The 16,872-nt window shown below is 47.3% G+C and overlaps 1 protein-coding gene across 3 annotated transcripts in view; it reads left to right on the top strand.

Moving 5' to 3' along the window:
- flna (filamin A, alpha (actin binding protein 280)) overlaps positions 1-15,590 on the top strand; it is a 43,796-nt gene extending 28,206 nt beyond the window's left edge. The window contains exons 17-49 of one of the 3 annotated variants that reach the window (XM_085444562.1): positions 125-285; positions 383-473; positions 1,367-1,536; positions 1,675-1,792; positions 2,006-2,118; positions 2,411-2,560; positions 2,681-2,999; positions 3,268-3,441; positions 3,524-3,686; positions 3,762-3,922; positions 4,051-4,218; positions 4,322-4,445; positions 4,848-5,004; positions 5,077-5,266; positions 6,378-6,401; positions 6,889-7,136; positions 8,199-8,273; positions 8,921-9,020; positions 9,123-9,263; positions 9,355-9,483; positions 9,584-9,757; positions 10,162-10,323; positions 10,454-10,657; positions 10,739-10,891; positions 10,974-11,096; positions 11,243-11,509; positions 11,599-11,736; positions 11,912-12,027; positions 12,883-13,015; positions 13,106-13,282; positions 13,375-13,593; positions 13,686-13,883; positions 14,270-15,590. In XM_085444562.1, coding sequence (XP_085300688.1) covers positions 125-285; positions 383-473; positions 1,367-1,536; positions 1,675-1,792; positions 2,006-2,118; positions 2,411-2,560; positions 2,681-2,999; positions 3,268-3,441; positions 3,524-3,686; positions 3,762-3,922; positions 4,051-4,218; positions 4,322-4,445; positions 4,848-5,004; positions 5,077-5,266; positions 6,378-6,401; positions 6,889-7,136; positions 8,199-8,273; positions 8,921-9,020; positions 9,123-9,263; positions 9,355-9,483; positions 9,584-9,757; positions 10,162-10,323; positions 10,454-10,657; positions 10,739-10,891; positions 10,974-11,096; positions 11,243-11,509; positions 11,599-11,736; positions 11,912-12,027; positions 12,883-13,015; positions 13,106-13,282; positions 13,375-13,593; positions 13,686-13,883; positions 14,270-14,454 — 5,225 coding nt within the window. In that variant the 3' untranslated portion in view covers positions 14,455-15,590. The remainder of the gene's footprint in view (positions 1-124; positions 286-382; positions 474-1,366; positions 1,537-1,674; positions 1,793-2,005; positions 2,119-2,410; positions 2,561-2,680; positions 3,000-3,267; positions 3,442-3,523; positions 3,687-3,761; positions 3,923-4,050; positions 4,219-4,321; positions 4,446-4,847; positions 5,005-5,076; positions 5,267-6,377; positions 6,402-6,888; positions 7,137-8,198; positions 8,274-8,920; positions 9,021-9,122; positions 9,264-9,354; positions 9,484-9,583; positions 9,758-10,161; positions 10,324-10,453; positions 10,658-10,738; positions 10,892-10,973; positions 11,097-11,242; positions 11,510-11,598; positions 11,737-11,911; positions 12,028-12,882; positions 13,016-13,105; positions 13,283-13,374; positions 13,594-13,685; positions 13,884-14,269) is intronic. The other 2 variants (XM_085444563.1, XM_085444564.1) reach the window with 2 other exon arrangements.
- The last annotated feature ends 1,282 nt before the right edge of the window (positions 15,591-16,872 follow it).

The following is a 16,872-nucleotide window of genomic DNA, read 5'->3' as shown; positions in this document are numbered from 1 at the left end:
TTCCAAACAACAACATGTTTATGAACAGATATTATAGGAAATGTATTTCACCCAGCTGCTGTTTGAGGCTGTAGAGCTTTACCTATAACATGCTAACGTGCTAACCTTTGCCCTCGGCCATCAGGTGACATTAGCATAGGCATCAAGTGTGCCCCGGGAGTGGTGGGACCTGCAGAGGCTGACATCGACTTTGACATCATCAGGAACGACAACGATACCTTCACCGTCAAATATACTCCCCCTGGAGCAGGCAGCTACACCATCATGGTGCTGTTTGCTGACCAGGTGACTCTGAATCCTTGAGTATTTATATCGGTTGGAAGGCAGACTGTTTCCACGACTCGGGGTTTATTGTAATGTTTGTCTTCCTGTTTGCGTTCAGGCTATTCCAATGACGCCCTTCAGGGTCAAAGTGGATCCTTCTCATGATGCCAGCAAAGTCAAGGCGGAGGGACCGGGACTCAGCCGCAGTGGTAAGAACACCAAGCCAGAGGGCGCTAACAAAAACAGGCGTGGCCACATTCGATTGGCTGTAGATTGAACGCTCAAAGGTTTGACGGTCAGTGTCAAACTGCATGGAACAACTCTTCATAGCTCTCAATGCTTTAACATCTGTAGCAAGAACTTGTTTGACAAAACTGACAAGATCCAGATTAAAATCACAAGGATTTAAAAACAAGAATAAACAGGGTTAGAGCTGCTTTGCTAATGGAAACGGGTCCCTCTGAGCTGTCATGTGACAGTCTGACAGAGGTAAGATGGCAAAGATGAGTCACATAATAGGATTTATTTGTACAAGTCACTGTTCCTGCTCATTAGCTTAAGATGTTGTCATCTGGGGGGGCGGGGGGCTGAAATGATTGTTTTGTGACAGACTCCTGTAAAGCTGTGGCATCCCAGAATAAATGTATGAAGCTGGATCACACTTATTAATCTCTTAAGAGTCAGACTGTTACTGCACACCTATAATCGTCACTGTACACTGCATATAAATAGACTTTATTTGAACTAATATAATTCAAATCAGTCATCAACTGCTTCAGTTAAATGCATCATTTTAATTTAGCTCAAGGTAGTTTGGTGTTTTACACTGCAGAAGAAACGCTGTGCTAAGCTGGGTAGCATTTTAAATCTGTTACTTTAAGTCTTTTATATATCTGCAGATCTACATTTACACATCTTAATCTTAGTCTTTTGTCTGCTGTGAGCTGTTACCCGTGGACCCTGAAGCACCCTGAGCATTTCCTCCAAGTTGTAAAAGTTTCCTGCTTATTGAAACGTGTTGATACAAAAGCTTGTATGACATGCTGGGTGATTACTTTTATTCTAATTAGACTCCCTAACCCAGTTGAATGCTGTCTTTCAGGCGTAGAGCTGAACAAGCCCACTCATTTCACCGTCAGCACTAAAGGAGCAGGAAAGGCAAACCTGGACTGCAGCTTCAGCGGCCCGACCAAAGGAGAGGCTGTGAAAGACTTTGAAATCATCAACAACCACGACAACACACACACTGTTAAATACACACCCGTGCAACAGGTGAGAGAAGAATGCTCCCACATGCAGTTGTGCTACGTTGTATCATGTGGCTTCTTATCAGAGCAGTAAAGCATTCTTCTGGCTGTTATGCATCATATTAAATGGGATTGTGTGGATCGCTCCTCTTTGCTGTGACAGGGTCCACTGGGAGTTGCTGTAACCTATGGTGGAGATCACATTCCCAAGAGCCCTTTCAGCGTCGGCGTGGCGCCCACACTGGACCTCAGCAAGGTCAACGTGACCGGCCTGGGAGACAGTATGTACCTGTGCCACTGTTCTTGTCCAGCCACACCTGACAGCAAACCTCAACCTATATAAAGCCCACTGTCTAACATGACTGTTTTCACCATGGCTTTCTCCCTTGCATGGTTGTCAGTATGTTGATGTGTTTATAAAAAAAAAAAAAAAAATCTAAGCTTTTCAGGCAGATCAGAAGTGTCAGTGTGTTTTCTTTGGTCTGTTCTTGCAGAGATGACTGTCGGCAAAGATCAGGAAGTGACTGTCAAGTCAAAGGGTGCTGGGGGTCAGGGCAAGGTTGCTGCCAAAGTGACTGGACCAGGAGGGAAACCAGTGTCCAGCAAAGTATGACACCAAATCTCCTTAACAGGACAATATAGGAGTCAATGTTTTTCTCTTTGAGTCTTAAACCAGTTTCATCCTGTTTTTGGTTTTTAATAAACATTTTATTTATCCTTATTGGTAAAATCAAAGTCCACTCCACCGCTGTCTTACACCTCCAGCCACTTATTTGGTCTCCCTGGAAGTTCTCCTTGGATGTTGGAGAACTCTCCCAGTGTTCCAGCACTCTTTCAGTGCCACGTATTTCTCTCTCCTCATGCCTCTGGTAAAGTCACGTTAATGTGTTTTGTTCCAGGTGGAGCCTGGGCTGAGCCCAGAGACTAGTCAGGTGAAATTCATTCCCCGGGAATCAGGACCATACCAGGTTGAACTGACTTATGATGGAGTGCCCATCCCTGGCTCCCCCTTCACCCCCACAGCTTACCCTGCAACAGACCCCTCCAAGGTTGGCCACAAGCGCTGCTGGATCTTCTTAAACCTGTGTGAAGTGAATTGAATTAATTCAGCTTGACATGCTTGCAGATTGGAATCATTGATCTTTGTTCCGTGTCACCTTTCCTCTCAGGTACGTTGCTCAGGCCCAGGTTTGGAGCGTGCCAAGGTTGGCGAGACAGGGGAGTTCATTGTGGACTGTACCAATGCCGGCCCTGCTGAGCTGACTATTGAGATCATATCGGACAGCGGCACTGAGGCAGAGGTTCACATCCAAGACAACGGAGATGGAACCTACACGATTACCTACATCCCTCTGTACCCCGGCTCGTACACGCTCACCATCCGCTATGGTGGCCAGGATGTGCCCAACTTCCCTGCTCGGCTCAACGTGGAGCCTGCCGTTGATGCCAGCGGTGTTCTGGTGTTCGGACCAGGAGTGGAAGGCAAAGGTGAAATAACGTGTGTGTGTGTGTGTGTGTGTGTGTGTTCCTTTTTTGTGGGGCTGGTGCTGGTTTCTTCCTCCCATTATCACCATAGTCTTATTGATGGGAGCTGATCTGATCTGTAGATTATTGCAGAATTCAGATGAAATTGGGCCCCAGCTTGTGTGAATAACGTTATGTGAAGAATAAAGGGAGCTGTGTGAAATGTAAATGATAGACTGGTCTCATTTTAAAGGACATGAGCTTATGTGTACTGTATGTTCTGTCCTTTCAGGAGTCTTCCGTGAGGCCACTACAGACTTCACTGTGGATGCTCGCGCTCTCTCACAGACTGGAGGTGACCACATCAAAACCCACATCAGCAACCCCTCAGGGAGCCGCACAGATGCCCTGATCACGGACCTTCGGGATGGAACCTACAATGTGGAGTACACTCCCTATGAGGAGGGTGAGTTAAAGTGCAGCAGTGGGTACAGTAACTGAGCGTTTTTCTTCTTCTCCACTTTGAGTTGAGTGTGTGTGTGTTTCAGGCCCACACACTGTGGAAGTTTGCTATGATGGCTCTCCGGTACCAAAGAGCCCGTTCCGTGTTGCTGTGACTGAAGGATGCGACCCGGCTCGTGTTCGTGTGCACGGCCCTGGTCTGAAAGGTGGCACCACCAACAAGCCCAACAAGTTCACCGTGGAAACCAGGTGAGACGAGTTCATGGTGGTGTGTCACAAATCTGTTTCCTACTCCTATTGTGAAAGTCTTTCTTCCCCGTGCAGAGGAGCAGGTACTGGTGGCCTGGGTCTAGCTATGGAAGGTCCGTCGGAGGCCAAAATGTCCTGCACTGACAACAAGGATGGCAGCTGCAGTGTGGAGTACATCCCATACGAGCCTGGCACGTACAACCTCAACATCACCTACGGAGGACAGCCCATCACAGGTACCGAATACTGTTTTAGTAGTAGTAAGAAATACAACTGTGAGAAGAACATCCTTTTGAAATGTACTCATCCCCTGTTGTTAAGCAGAGGCCTTAAATATCGTTTCCCTCGTGCTTGTTCTGAGCAGGAAGTCCGTTCTCTGTGCCCGTCAGCGACACAGTGGACAGTACCAAGGTGAAGTGCCAGGGTCCCGGCCTCGGCAACAATGTCAGAGCCAACATTCCTCAGGCGTTCACAGTGGATGCCTCCAAAGCTGGAGTTGCCCCACTGCAGGTCCGAGTACAAGGGCCCAAAGGTGATCTGGCTTCTAACATTTCTCCATCTATGATTAACTGTGTACCAGAGAGCTCTTAGAGGATGTTAAACTTGGTATTTGGCTTCCTTCTGTGTGTGTTCAGGTGTGGTGGAGCCTGTGGAGGTTGTGGATAACGGTGACCAGACTCACACAGTCAACTATGTTCCTACTCGAGAGGGACCCTATTCCATCAATGTTTTGTATGCTGATGAGGAGATCCCACGCAGGTAACTCTCAGGCAGTGTATCAGCCTAAATATGCACAAATTTTAATCCATTTCCTAATATCTAACAGTGATGATCAATGTCTGCCTGTGACCAACACAGAAAACACAAAACGATGTTAGTTTTGTTTTTCTGAATAGAACCACATTCAAAAGCCAGTAATAAATCTTTGTAGTTCCTGCATTATTAGAATGAAGTAGCTGAAGTCTGGCTGGAATAATAACTGTGCTGTCCGGGTGATCTGCATGCTTTACCACAGACGGTCATCTGTCTGCATGGCTGAATTCGGCTAACGACACAGTTCGTTTCATCAGGCTGCTAGTGAAACCTCTAACCTGCCCGTGGTTTACTCGGCTCTGTCGATGAGACTGTATCCCACAGCCAGTCCTTCTCTCTCTTTGTCAGCCCGTACAAGGTGAAGGTGCTGCCCACCCATGATGCCAGCAAGGTGCGTGCAAGCGGACCCGGCCTCAACACCACTGGAGTGCCCGCCTCTCTGCCGGTGGAGTTCACCATCGATGCCAAAGATGCAGGCGAGGGACTGCTGGCAGTGCAGATCACTGTGAGTGCTTGGACCACACAAGCATGGAATCAGAGCTGCGATGTTTAGCTAACGCTTTGTTTTCTCCTGAAGGACCCAGAGGGGAAGCCCAAGAAGGCAAATATCCGTGACAACCATGATGGGACCTACCTGGTGTCTTATGTGCCAGACATGACTGGCAGATACACCATTCTCATTAAGTACGGAGGAGACGAGATCCCTTATTCACCCTACCGAATCAGGGCTCTGCCCACCGGAGATGCCAGCAAGTGCACCGTCACAGGTATGTCCAGGACGGGCTGCTGCAGTCATAGACGTTGAGTTTTGTTATTCTACCAACTCAGTCGGCTGTACTGCTGATCAGTGTCTCATCTCAGCAGGAATAATTAGTGAAACATATTGTGTAGAATACTGACACACAATGATTTCCAACATATCTGATTGTTATCAACAGTATATGCCCCACATTTCCACCTGTTGCTATTAAAATCCAGAGTTCCTGCAGGCGGGAGAGGTCAAAGGGTTTTTACTCAGAGCCACAAAACGTTTCTCTCCTCTCTCGTGCAGGAATAGTTGCTCGTACAGGATTTTATATATTGCAGAAAATGTTGCACAGTTCTTTGAGCGGTGCAGATTTACAAATGGGTAAATACTTACAAATGCGTCTACAGAACACAAGGATTGAGCGCTCGGCGTGTCTTTGAACTGAAGAGTCAGGATCTGGTATTTAAAGTCGAGCGTTGAGGAAGTTCCAGTTTAATCAGTCAGCTGTAATCACATGCAGAGCTTCTGGTTCTGAAAGCGAAGCTTGAATGTTTTCTAACAGCCAGGTAGGACTACCTGCTTTGGTTCTTTAAGTCACCTGATGCATGACATCAGTGAGTTTGAGCTCAGATGATAGAAATCCTGTTTTTGGTTTTTATGAATTAGTCAAACATACATGAATGAGACACTCTTTGGTTAACTACAATGGCAACGATTGAAAGTCTTCCTACCCACCCACACCTGAGGGCTCACGGACATTTGGCTCCACAGATGATTATGTGAGTGGTTTGTTGGAGGTCATGTGATCTAGAGTGCCTCTCAGTGTACCTGCAGCTCGTATCTCATCAGTTTTTTTTGTTTTGGTTTTTTGTGCATTGGTATGTGGCATTTCTCACGCTGTGCTCCTCAGTTGCACCCTGCACACTCCTACTCAGCCCGGCCCCCCCACACACACACACACACACACACACACACACACACACACCGCCCCGCTTCACACTCCCCCACCGTTTGTTTCATCCAACTGTTTGGAGCACAGTTATTGCCACCCGTCACCTCCACCCCACCTGACTGTCTTTTATTTGTCACTTTTCTCTGGCTCCCTCGCTTCTCACCGTTCCTACTTTCAGTCTCAATCGGCGGTCACGGTTTAGGTAAGCCTTTTTATCATGTAGAGGACCTTCTGTTGTCTTTTTCTCAGCATGGAGGATAGTGGCACCAGCTTTCAACAGGACATCCCATCCTTTTGCTTGTTTCTCTTCTATATTTCACTTTCCCAGACTTTTTTTTTTTTTTTCCTCCCCCGCCTTCCATCTCATTTTACGCTTCCTCTCTCATAACTGTGTCTCCATTTTATATTGGACAAACTAATGGACTAACAGAGTAGGTAGAAAGGCATGGTGGAATGGCACTCTGGCTAATCTAGCTTTCTGTTCATACATGGAAACTGTAACTGTTATTGGTAACAATATATGAGCGATGGTAATAACATGACTAGATTCAGCTTTAACCTGGTCTTCTGGTTGTGGAATGTGCATGCTGAATGTTGCGTCTGGCAGTGCGTTTGTCTGTGTAAGAAACGACTTAATGCATTTTTTTATTTTTTATTTTTTTATTTATTTATTTATTTTTTATCTGAAGGTGCCGGTGTTGGCCCAACTATCCAGATTGGCGAACAGACGGTTATCACGGTGGACGCCAAGGCTGCTGGAAAAGGCAAGGTGACGTGCAGCGTCTGCACGCCAGAGGGGGCGGAGCTTGACGTGGACGTGGTTGAAAATGAGGACGGCACATTCGACATCTTCTACACGGCGCCACAGCCTGGAGAGTATGTGATCTGCGTCCGCTTTGGAGGGGAGCACATCCCTAACAGTCCGTTCCAAGTCACGGTGAGTGATCTGCACGTGTAAGCCTGCTCTGCTAGAATCTCATGAAAACTTCTCAGTGTCAGATACAGTTATCAAGAATGACCCTCAACTTGGAGAAGCAGAGTTCAGTCTTAAGCTGCATCCACAGTGAAAGCAGGCTGCAGCTTGAAGCTGGTGACGCGAGAATACAAAGTCACCGACATGAGACGATTATGGGCGAGATAACTGACAGGAAGTGGGCCCACGATAAACTGTCCTCAAATTCTAGGCAAGCAATTTAAGTGAGCACTAATAAGGGCTGTCCAAGTTAACGTGTTAGTGTGGATTAATCCGTCATCACGATGAAATTTATTTTATTGCAATTAACCCATCTGGAGTGCAGAATCACTCAGAATCCCTGAAATGTTTCTGTCAACACATTTCAGGCAGTTTGTCCAAAGGTTGTGCGTTAGTCGAGCCCTGCTGCTAGTAAGAGTGACAGAAACCACCGACTGAAGAAAACTCATACACAGTCCGAGATTCCAAAGCCCTGATTTAATGTTTTAAAGTCACACATGTTGTGTTGCTGTGGAAGTGGGTCCAAAAAGCAGCTTTGGTCAGTATAGGCAGAGTGTAAGCACGTTCTGTTTTTCCGGCTACAAAGGTGGACGTGGGAGCTTTTATAGGACAATGAGGTGCAGCTTTTGTCACACCTGTATTGGCTTCATTTGTCATTGCTCAGCCCCTTCATACTGACTGAGTACTCTCAGTAAGATGGTGTAGAGGGGCGGGGCCTTTATGAGGACAGATTTTAAATTCAAATGAGCAGCAGCTGATGTAGACGTGGTAAGAATTACAAGTTGATGCAGAGTGTTTGTGTTGCTCGTCGGTACAGTAACTACTGAGCTGGTTGTTTACCAGCAGTTACAGGTTTGTCAGAGCCCTGGACCACAGATGCTTTCAACTACTTCCCCTACAGAGGCTTTGGTCCTGACGCCTGCAGCCGTTTCTCTAAATCACTTTGACTGCCGTTTTAATCCGCTCCAATGCCTTATCTTTTTCACTCTCTCAATTCCCTCCACCATCCCTACCTACACCCTCCAGGCACTGGAAGGAGCTCCATCAGACCAGCTCATGCAACAGAGCCAAATGCCCCAGTACTACAGTCAACAGCCCTGGGTATCTAAATCCTCAGCCTCCAGTCTCTCGGCCTTCTCGGCTTCAGTTTTGCTTCTCCCTGTTGTCCCTTTGTCGTCTATGGTGCACATGGTCTCCTTTCATCATTGTCTGCTGTGTCTCATTGCAGGTGTTTCATCACTGAGAGGGTGCTTTCTCTCGTTTCTCTCTCCAAACAGGATGCCAGGGACACATGGACTGTTCAGCAGAGCTGCATAATGTTAAAGTTCAGGGTCCAAAGCCTACTGTATGAGTTAAACAGTGGTTTCCTTCGTAGCATGGGACCAAATTATATATTTACTCAAGCATTATGCAGCCCTTGTGGACAGTGCTCCATGTCGACCTGGCTTCAGAGGGAAAAAGGCCATTTTGAAAATCCTAAATTTGGCCGTCCCAGCTACTCCACGTTTTTCAAAATGGCTTCCCGATGTTTTGTCCCCATCCTGCTCTTGCAGCTTGTCCGTACCATCATCCTGACCACAGTCGCCATTATCATTCCATCTCATCGTCTCATCCTCTGTTCATTGTTGGCGTTTTCCTCTTCCATCCCGCACTGTGTTCACTTTGTGTGACATGTTGTCACTATAACCAGAACGGTTGCCACAATCTCTTAACAACCTGTGATCTGACTGGTGCACTCTGTCTCTCAGGCAACAGACCGACCAATGGGAATGAACGGGCTGGATGTGGCAAGTCTGAGACCGTTTGACCTGGTGATTCCATTCACCATCCAGAAAGGAGAGATCACAGGTAACGTCTCCTTTATAAACGCGTAATTTGATCATAGTGATGTGTGTGTGTGTGTGTGTGTGTGTGTCATTGTGTGTGTCATTGTGTTGTCCTCTGCTTCAGGTGAGGTCCGAATGCCATCGGGCAAAGTGGCTAAGCCTGACATCACAGACAACAAAGATGGCACGGTTACTGTCAAGTACGCTCCCACAGAGGCCGGCCTGCACGAGATGGATATCAAATACGACGGCATCCACATCCCTGGTATCTGCACACATTTAGGACTGTGTGGGCTCTAAAGTGCACTGAGAAGATGGTTTGGACGTGCGACACTAACCGCTCTGTCTGCCAACAGGAAGTCCCTTGCAGTTCTACGTGGATTACATGAACAGTGGTAATGTCAGTGCCTATGGGCCTGGCCTTATCCACGGGACTGTCAACAAGCCAGCCGTCTTTACTGTTAACACCAAAGATGCTGGAGAAGGTGGGTAACAGTTACACCTGTGGAGTGCAATCATATTGGCTATGACTTACCTGCCGCCTCAGATTTGAACACATGTGACGCCCGCTGATCATCTTTGTAGGGGGTTTGTCTCTGGCCATCGAGGGTCCGTCCAAGGCTGACATCAGCTGTGTGGACAACCAGGACGGAACCTGCACCGTGTCTTACCTGCCAGTGCTGCCGGGAGACTACAGCATCCTTGTTAAATACAATGACAAGCACATCCCAGGCAGCCCCTTCTCTGCTAGGATTACTGGTAACTCTTTCTACATCAGAGTAGACATCCATGCAGCCCACACACTACAGTAACGTAGTTCCTCCCTTCCTGCTGGATCCAGAGATGTTCCAAGACTACATGCCTGGAAACTGAAACGATAAAAATCCAGTTAATTTAGCAAGGATACGTGTGTGTGTGAGCCGACAACAGCAGCGTTGCTGTTAACACGTTTTTATTGGCTTTCCCACTGCTCCTGTAGCACACACCACCCTCTCCTCCAGTCAGGTGTGGGTCGGCCTCCCCTGAACCCACTGCTCCACCCCCTCCCCTGCAGCTGAGCCACAAACCGCACCCCCCCCCCCCCCACACACACACAAAAAATGATAGAAAAAGTGCATTTATGCCATTAGCGTGTGCCCTAACAATCACTACTGCATCTCTAGGTGACGATTCGATGAGGATGTCCCATCTGAAGGTGGGCTCGGCTGCAGATATTCCACTGGACATTGGAGAGCTCGACCTCAGCCAGCTGACAGCCTCTCTTACAACACCCTCAGGGCGAGAGGAGCCCTGCCTGCTGAAGATGCTGCGTAACGGTCACGTTGGTGAGTGTGCATCTAAGTTTGCTAAACAATGAGTCATCAGAATATTTTATGGTTCCCTAAGTATAACTGGGGGGATGAAACTGGCTGCATGCTGGTTGGCGCGTTGTTAACCCTCCTCTGTCTGTCTTAGGAATATCCTTTGTTCCCAAGGAGATTGGCGAGCACCTTGTTAACATCAAGAAGAACGGTCGTCATATTCCCAGCAGCCCAATTTCTGTAATGATCAAGCAGTCAGAGATTGGTGACGCGAGCCGTGTGCGTGTGAGTGGACAGGGGCTGAGCGAGGCCAGGACCTTTGAGCCTGCAGAGTTCATCATCGACACTCGTGATGCAGGTATATGCTCAGTGAAAGCATAGATGCTGTCATTTTATTTTTACACATTCATATTTGTCATGCTCATCTTTGATGCATTAGGCTACGGTGGCCTGAGCCTCTCCATTGAAGGCCCCAGCAAAGTGGACATTAACACTGAGGACCAGGAGGATGGCACCTGCAAGGTCACCTACTGCCCCACTGAACCAGGAAATTACATCATCAACATCAAGTTTGCTGACCAACATGTGCCAGGTGCTTACATGAAACAGTCGGATTACAGAGGAGGCACATGTTTTGGTTTTGTAAAAGTGAATTTGTTCATGTGTATACACAGGAAGTGCTTTCACGGTGAAGGTAACAGGGGAGGGCAGAATGAAGGAGAGCATCACCAGGAAGAAGAGGGCAGCATCTGTTGCAAACGTTGGCAGCCAGTGTGACCTGAGCCTGAAGATCCCAGGTGAGACGAGCAGGAACTCGTATTTAATTCTCCATCTGTGCTTGGGTGTAAAGGGGGAGGTTACAGCCTTCTCACGGTTAGGTTCTCTTATGCAGCTGACGCTAGGTGATCCTCATGTTTGTATGTCTACATCTGTGCGTCCTCAGAGATCAGCATAGCGGACATGACCGCTCAGGTGACCAGCCCCTCTGGTCAGGTTCACAAGGCTGACATCATGGAGGGAGAGAATAACACCTACTGCATTCGTTTTGTGCCCACTGAGACCGGTGTGCATACAGTGTGTGTGAAATACAACGGCGTGCATGTGCCTGGGAGCCCGTTCCAGTTCACTGTCGGCCCCCTGGGTGAGGGTGGCGCTCACAAAGTGCGTGCTGGAGGGCCAGGCCTGGAGAGAGCGGAGGCTGGAGTACCAGGTTGGTGTGGTGTCTGGGTTGTGAGTGCAGAATCCAGTGTGTAATTTTACACTGTATAGCTAACTCTGTTTTGGCATGTGTGTGTGTAGCGGAGTTCAGCATCTGGACGCGGGAGGCTGGGGCCGGAGGGCTCAGTATTGCTGTGGAGGGGCCAAGCAAGGCCGAAATCGCCTTTGAGGACCGCAAGGACGGCTCCAGTGGGGTTTCCTACATCGTGCAGGAGCCTGGTGAGAAGAGACAGAGCCTGTGCTGCACACTGAATCACATTTCTAGTTTAGTGTGGTTTTATGCTTCAGTCGTACTCTGACCCTGGTCCTCATATGAGTGCGTGCGTGTGCATGTCGTCCTGTCACTGTTTTGTGCTTAAGTGACACTCTCACTGACTGATGGTTCCCCGTGTAGGTGACTACGAGGTGTCGATCCGCTTCAACGACGAGCACATCCCCGACAGCCCCTTCATCGTCCCCGTGGCTTCGCCGTCAGACGATGCCCGCCGACTCACTGTTGCCAGTCTTCAGGTGAGGCTCTGAGACACGCACACATCCGTATGCACACACCACCAGGCCACAGTACACCGCATTGCAGCAGCAGAGTGTTGGTGACTTTTGTGCTAGATCATATGTAAAGAGACCAGCCTTTTATTTCTTTTTACTGTAGCAGCTCGGTGAGGGTTTTTGTTTTTATGTTTTGAGCGTGGATACCTCTGACGGCAAGTCAGCTGTAGTGGTTTGTTTTGCATGCACTGGTAGCAAAGGTACAGACATGGGATCACCATCAGCTGCTGCTGCATTGCTGGGCAGTGCAAGGGCTTCTGGGATACGAAAGGACTGTGTGTGTTTCTCGTGCCTCATTCTAAAGGCTCCCAACAGCCTCTCGTCTCTGAAAGTCTTGTGGGCGCTAAAGGGTTAAAGAGGTTTAACATGGGCTGTTCTTCCTGTTCATTCATCCATAGAGCCATGTGTCAGTGTCACATCATCACACGGGCCTTTGTCATCACTGCATACATGCGTGATACCAAGACACTGTGTGGACGTAGACTTTGGGTAGCACGACTCCAAAGTACCTGCTGCTCACTGAAAGCATATCGCGCGTTCTCTAATATATTACAAAATGAATGGTCAGACCACCTACTAGAAGCACTTGCAGGAATCTTCATGTGCACACGGACGTGCACAAGCAAAAATATGATGCATGCACACCTTTTCACTGCACAGCCCTCCTCTTTAGCCTTGTTAGCGACTTCAGGTAAGCTATGTAAGAGTGGTGGTTATGATGTGGTGACCTTTTGCTGACTTGCTGTGGGCGGCAGAGGCATGGGGGTTCATTTTGTCCTTCGATGCAGTGTTTAATTCTGTGAGTGTGTTGTTGAGCAGGAATCGGGTCTGAAGGTGAACCAACCAGCGTCATTTGCTGTCAGCCTTAACGGAGCAAAGGGTGCGATTGATGCCAAGGTCCACAGCCCGTCAGGAGCGCTGGAGGAGTGCTGCGTCACTGAGATTGACCAAGGTAACCTCAGGAAAACCAACCCTAACCCAATCAAAGCACTTGCTAAGCTGATGTGATGTGTTACACACTGATCTGCCTTCTGTTTGATAGATAAATATGCAGTCAGGTTCATCCCCAGAGAGAATGGTCTCTATCTGATTGATGTGAAGTTCAATGGAAGTCACATCCCTGGTAGTCCGTTCAAGATTCGAGTCGGAGAGACCGGCCAGGCCGGAGACCCTGGGATGGTGTCTGCATACGGACCAGGACTGGAGGGAGGCACCACAGGTAGCACTTTCACCCTGAGTGCAAATCAATGAAATTCCTTTGCCTGTTTGATGTCCCCTATATCCTGCCTGTCATGTGTCATTTACCTCCAGGAACATCATGTGAATTTGTGGTGAACACGAGCAACGCAGGGCCCGGGGCTTTAGCGGTCACCATCGACGGGCCTTCCAAGGTGAAGATGGACTGTGTGGAGTGTCCCGAGGGTTACAGGGTCACGTACACCCCGATGGCACCCGGCAACTATCTCATCTCCATCAAGTATGGCGGTCCTTACCACATTGTGGGAAGCCCCTTCAAGGCCAAGATCACTGGTGAGGAGGAATATTTTCATCATTATTTTATTAAATGTAAAATACTGTAATGCCTTCAGCTTTAACTCGCACTCTTCCTCTCTGTCTTCTAGGTTCCAAGCTTGTGTCCAGCCACAGTATGCATGAAACCTCCTCTGTTACTGTAGACCCTGTGACCCGTGCCATCAGCTGTTCTCAGCAGGGCGCTCCTATCCAATCCGATGCCAGCAAGGTTGTGGCTAAGGGCCCAGGCCTGACAAAGGGCTTCATTGGTCAGAAGAACAACTTCAGCGTTGACTGCAGCAAAGCAGGTGTGTAAAGCTAGGATATGCATGAACAGAACACGGGTCAAAGCGCTATTCAGGATCAGATGTTGTATTTTGTGGTAAAGTCGTAAGTATGACAATAGAAAATCCTGCGGTGTGGCAGAGCTTTCATATGAGCTGCTTTCACTTGACATTTAATCTGTTCATGCAAATGGACATCTGAAGGAAGGCCCGTACTGCCAGCACTCAGCGATGGTAGTTTGGTGAAGCTGTTGTCAGGACTCGTCTCTGAGGAATGGCTGTGCTTGTTTTAGCAATGCAACATTGGAGGAATTGTCCACACCTTTCAGCAGTGTGGCTGCTTCTGCACGACACGCTCTGGGGCTGATTCTGATCTGATGCAATCACTCACCTGATAACATCTTTTGCAGGTCGTAACATGCTCTTGGTTGGCGTGGACGGTCCTAAGGTCCCATGTGAGGAGATCCTTGTGAAACATCTGGGCAACCGCATGTACAACGTGAGCTACCAGCTCAAGGAAAAGGGAGAGTACATCCTGGTGGTGAAGTGGGGCGACGAGCACATCCCCGGCAGCCCCTACCACATCACAGTTTAAAAAAATAAAAAAGCAAAAATCCAGCTCTGCAGATTAGAATTGTACCACTGTTTAAAACGACGTTCTCCAGTTTAAGCCATCATTGTGTACAGCTCCACGTCCCTCCCATGTTACCAATGACTTCATCAGTGTTGCCCTCAGCCAGATTCCAGGATTGGATATTTTAAAATTCCATTCAAAGTTCAGTGCATTGAATATTCCTTTGTCTACAGTCAGTTGCTCCATTTTCTGTTTTCATTCTTCTGCTAAACACATTCAGTAAACTTGGGGACGAGAACGACGCACCTTTTTCATTATTACTGTAAGCTAGCAGTCAGTCGTGCCTTAGGCGATTTTCAGTGGATTTATGAGAAGCTAGTGTAGCGCCAGTAGAGTCTGGCCCCCTGCTTTGGATGGAAGTTACTGTTTACACTGGAGGAGTTACTCTGACATACACACAGTAAATAATGGATTCACTCTGATATGAGCTTCTATGAGAACACACACATGTCTGTTCATTACACCAGAGTGTTCATGATGCTCTGTTACTAACCCAGCTGTTTTACCTGCTGCTAGTGTGATCCAGGTTTAGCCACTGCTGTTCTTAGTAGGGAAGACGCATTTCACAGTAGCTTGCTCGTCATCCCGACACTGCTGCCTGGAAATGCCACTTCCTCGGTTTGTTTGTTTTTTTTGTGGAAAGCGTGCCACCAGTAATGGCCATCCATGTCCATTAGGTTGTAAGAACTCTGATAAAGAGCCCGATTCCCTGGCATGAAACGTGAGTGTGCAGTGGCTCACTGCCTTGTATGTTAAAAAGGGAAGTTTCCAAAGTTGTGCTTAACAGAAGGGCTGACAACGACGATGATGGTGTGGTTCATCGCGTCAGAGGGAGTGGACAGATGCTTGTTTTTTTTTTTTTTTTTTTTTTTTTTTTTTTTTTTTTTTTTTTTTTTGCTCAGTGTTTTAGATCTCACCAGTTTCCCCTTCAGCAACACCCACCCCTCCCTCCTCCCCTCCCTTTGTCCTTCCATCTCCGCTCTGTCTAATCTGTTTCTGAACAAAAAAAGAATCTTGTCCAAAATAAAAAGGCTTTAAAAATGATTGTAAGACAGTATTTTGATACACAATAAAGTTGTCTAAGTATTTTTCTGTCATTCTAATGGTTCTCATTTCTGTACATCCATCAACTCTCTTCCGCTTGTCCATTGTGTCAAAGTAACTGACGATAAAACAAGGAGATTTTAATTTTCTGGTGTGTGTGTGTGTGTTATATTAGGAAGTCACAAGCAAAAGGAGAACACACCATGGCACATTTAAACAAGGACAAATAATTTATTATTGAAGTAAACATCAAACAGACGCTGTCAGTTCAGCTCTAAGGAGCGGGCAATCATAATGAAGAAGTTTGAGTTGTAAGCTGCGATTCATACTTTTGGCCACCAGATGTCACTAAAGAGGCCTGAAACTCTTCGGTGCTTCAGAAGGCTTCACTCGGCCGTCACTATATGTTAACACATCAGCCTTGATTAACGCAGAGTAGTTTGGACCCGGAAGCAGGGTTCATACGGCATCACTTAATAACCGGTTAGCTGTTTGGCGGCTGTTGAACTAGTTTTGTGAGATTCTGGCGTTTCTGGCAACATACATTTAGGGTTTAATGGATCGAAATGAGATTATTCAAACTAAAATTTATTTGAATTAGGAAACTGATACTTTTAAACCCATCCCTACAGTAGCGGTTTTTGATATGGGTGGTTGTCCGGGGCATCGTGGTGGGGGGCGGCATTACGGGCATCGGCAAAAAAAATATAAAATTGCTGGTTCTCATGCTCCCTCGACATCAGCCAGCGCATATTGGGAATGGCATAGGCACCGATCGGTTTTCTATCGCCCATTTGCTGGCAGTAAGGACGCCCTCCGTTTGCAAGGTGCGCCTGCTGCTTGTGGCACAGGGAGGAGAGTGCGGGGGATTCTCTGGCTGGCTGGAGCAGCATCTAGGGCCGGGTATCTCACTGATTTCTAGAATCGATTCTGATTCACAAGGTCCCGAATCGATTCGATCCACGATTCGATTAAATTCGATTTGAATATGGGACATTTTGACAGTCAGAAATATAATTCTGATCAGTAAATTTACATATTTTTGTATCTATAAAAAGGAAGCTGGCACACGCAAGACTTTATCAAAGGTGTGAGCGTCACAGCAGAGGCCTTTTTGTCAAAGTAGCTGAAGATAAAACAGAAAAACATGAAGGTTTTCCTGGCCAAAATTATTCTGCAGTACATCAAAAACGAAAGAAAACCATTAATGAACATATGAACATTACCTCTGACATTACAGCGGTTTTATTAGAGACATGGCTAAGCGTTTTGCATTTTGCATAATTTTAAAAAGTTTAAATTTGTTCAGTAATGAACCTCAGAAATTAGGTTTTC

This window comes from Copadichromis virginalis, linkage group LG20 (genome assembly GCF_057382275.1).
Source record: "Copadichromis virginalis isolate Kocher_CV1m ecotype Utaka linkage group LG20, C_Virginalis_male_GT1.1, whole genome shotgun sequence".
Lineage (NCBI taxonomy): Eukaryota > Metazoa > Chordata > Actinopteri > Cichliformes > Cichlidae > Copadichromis > Copadichromis virginalis.
This window is presented reverse-complemented; position numbering and strand designations above follow the sequence as displayed.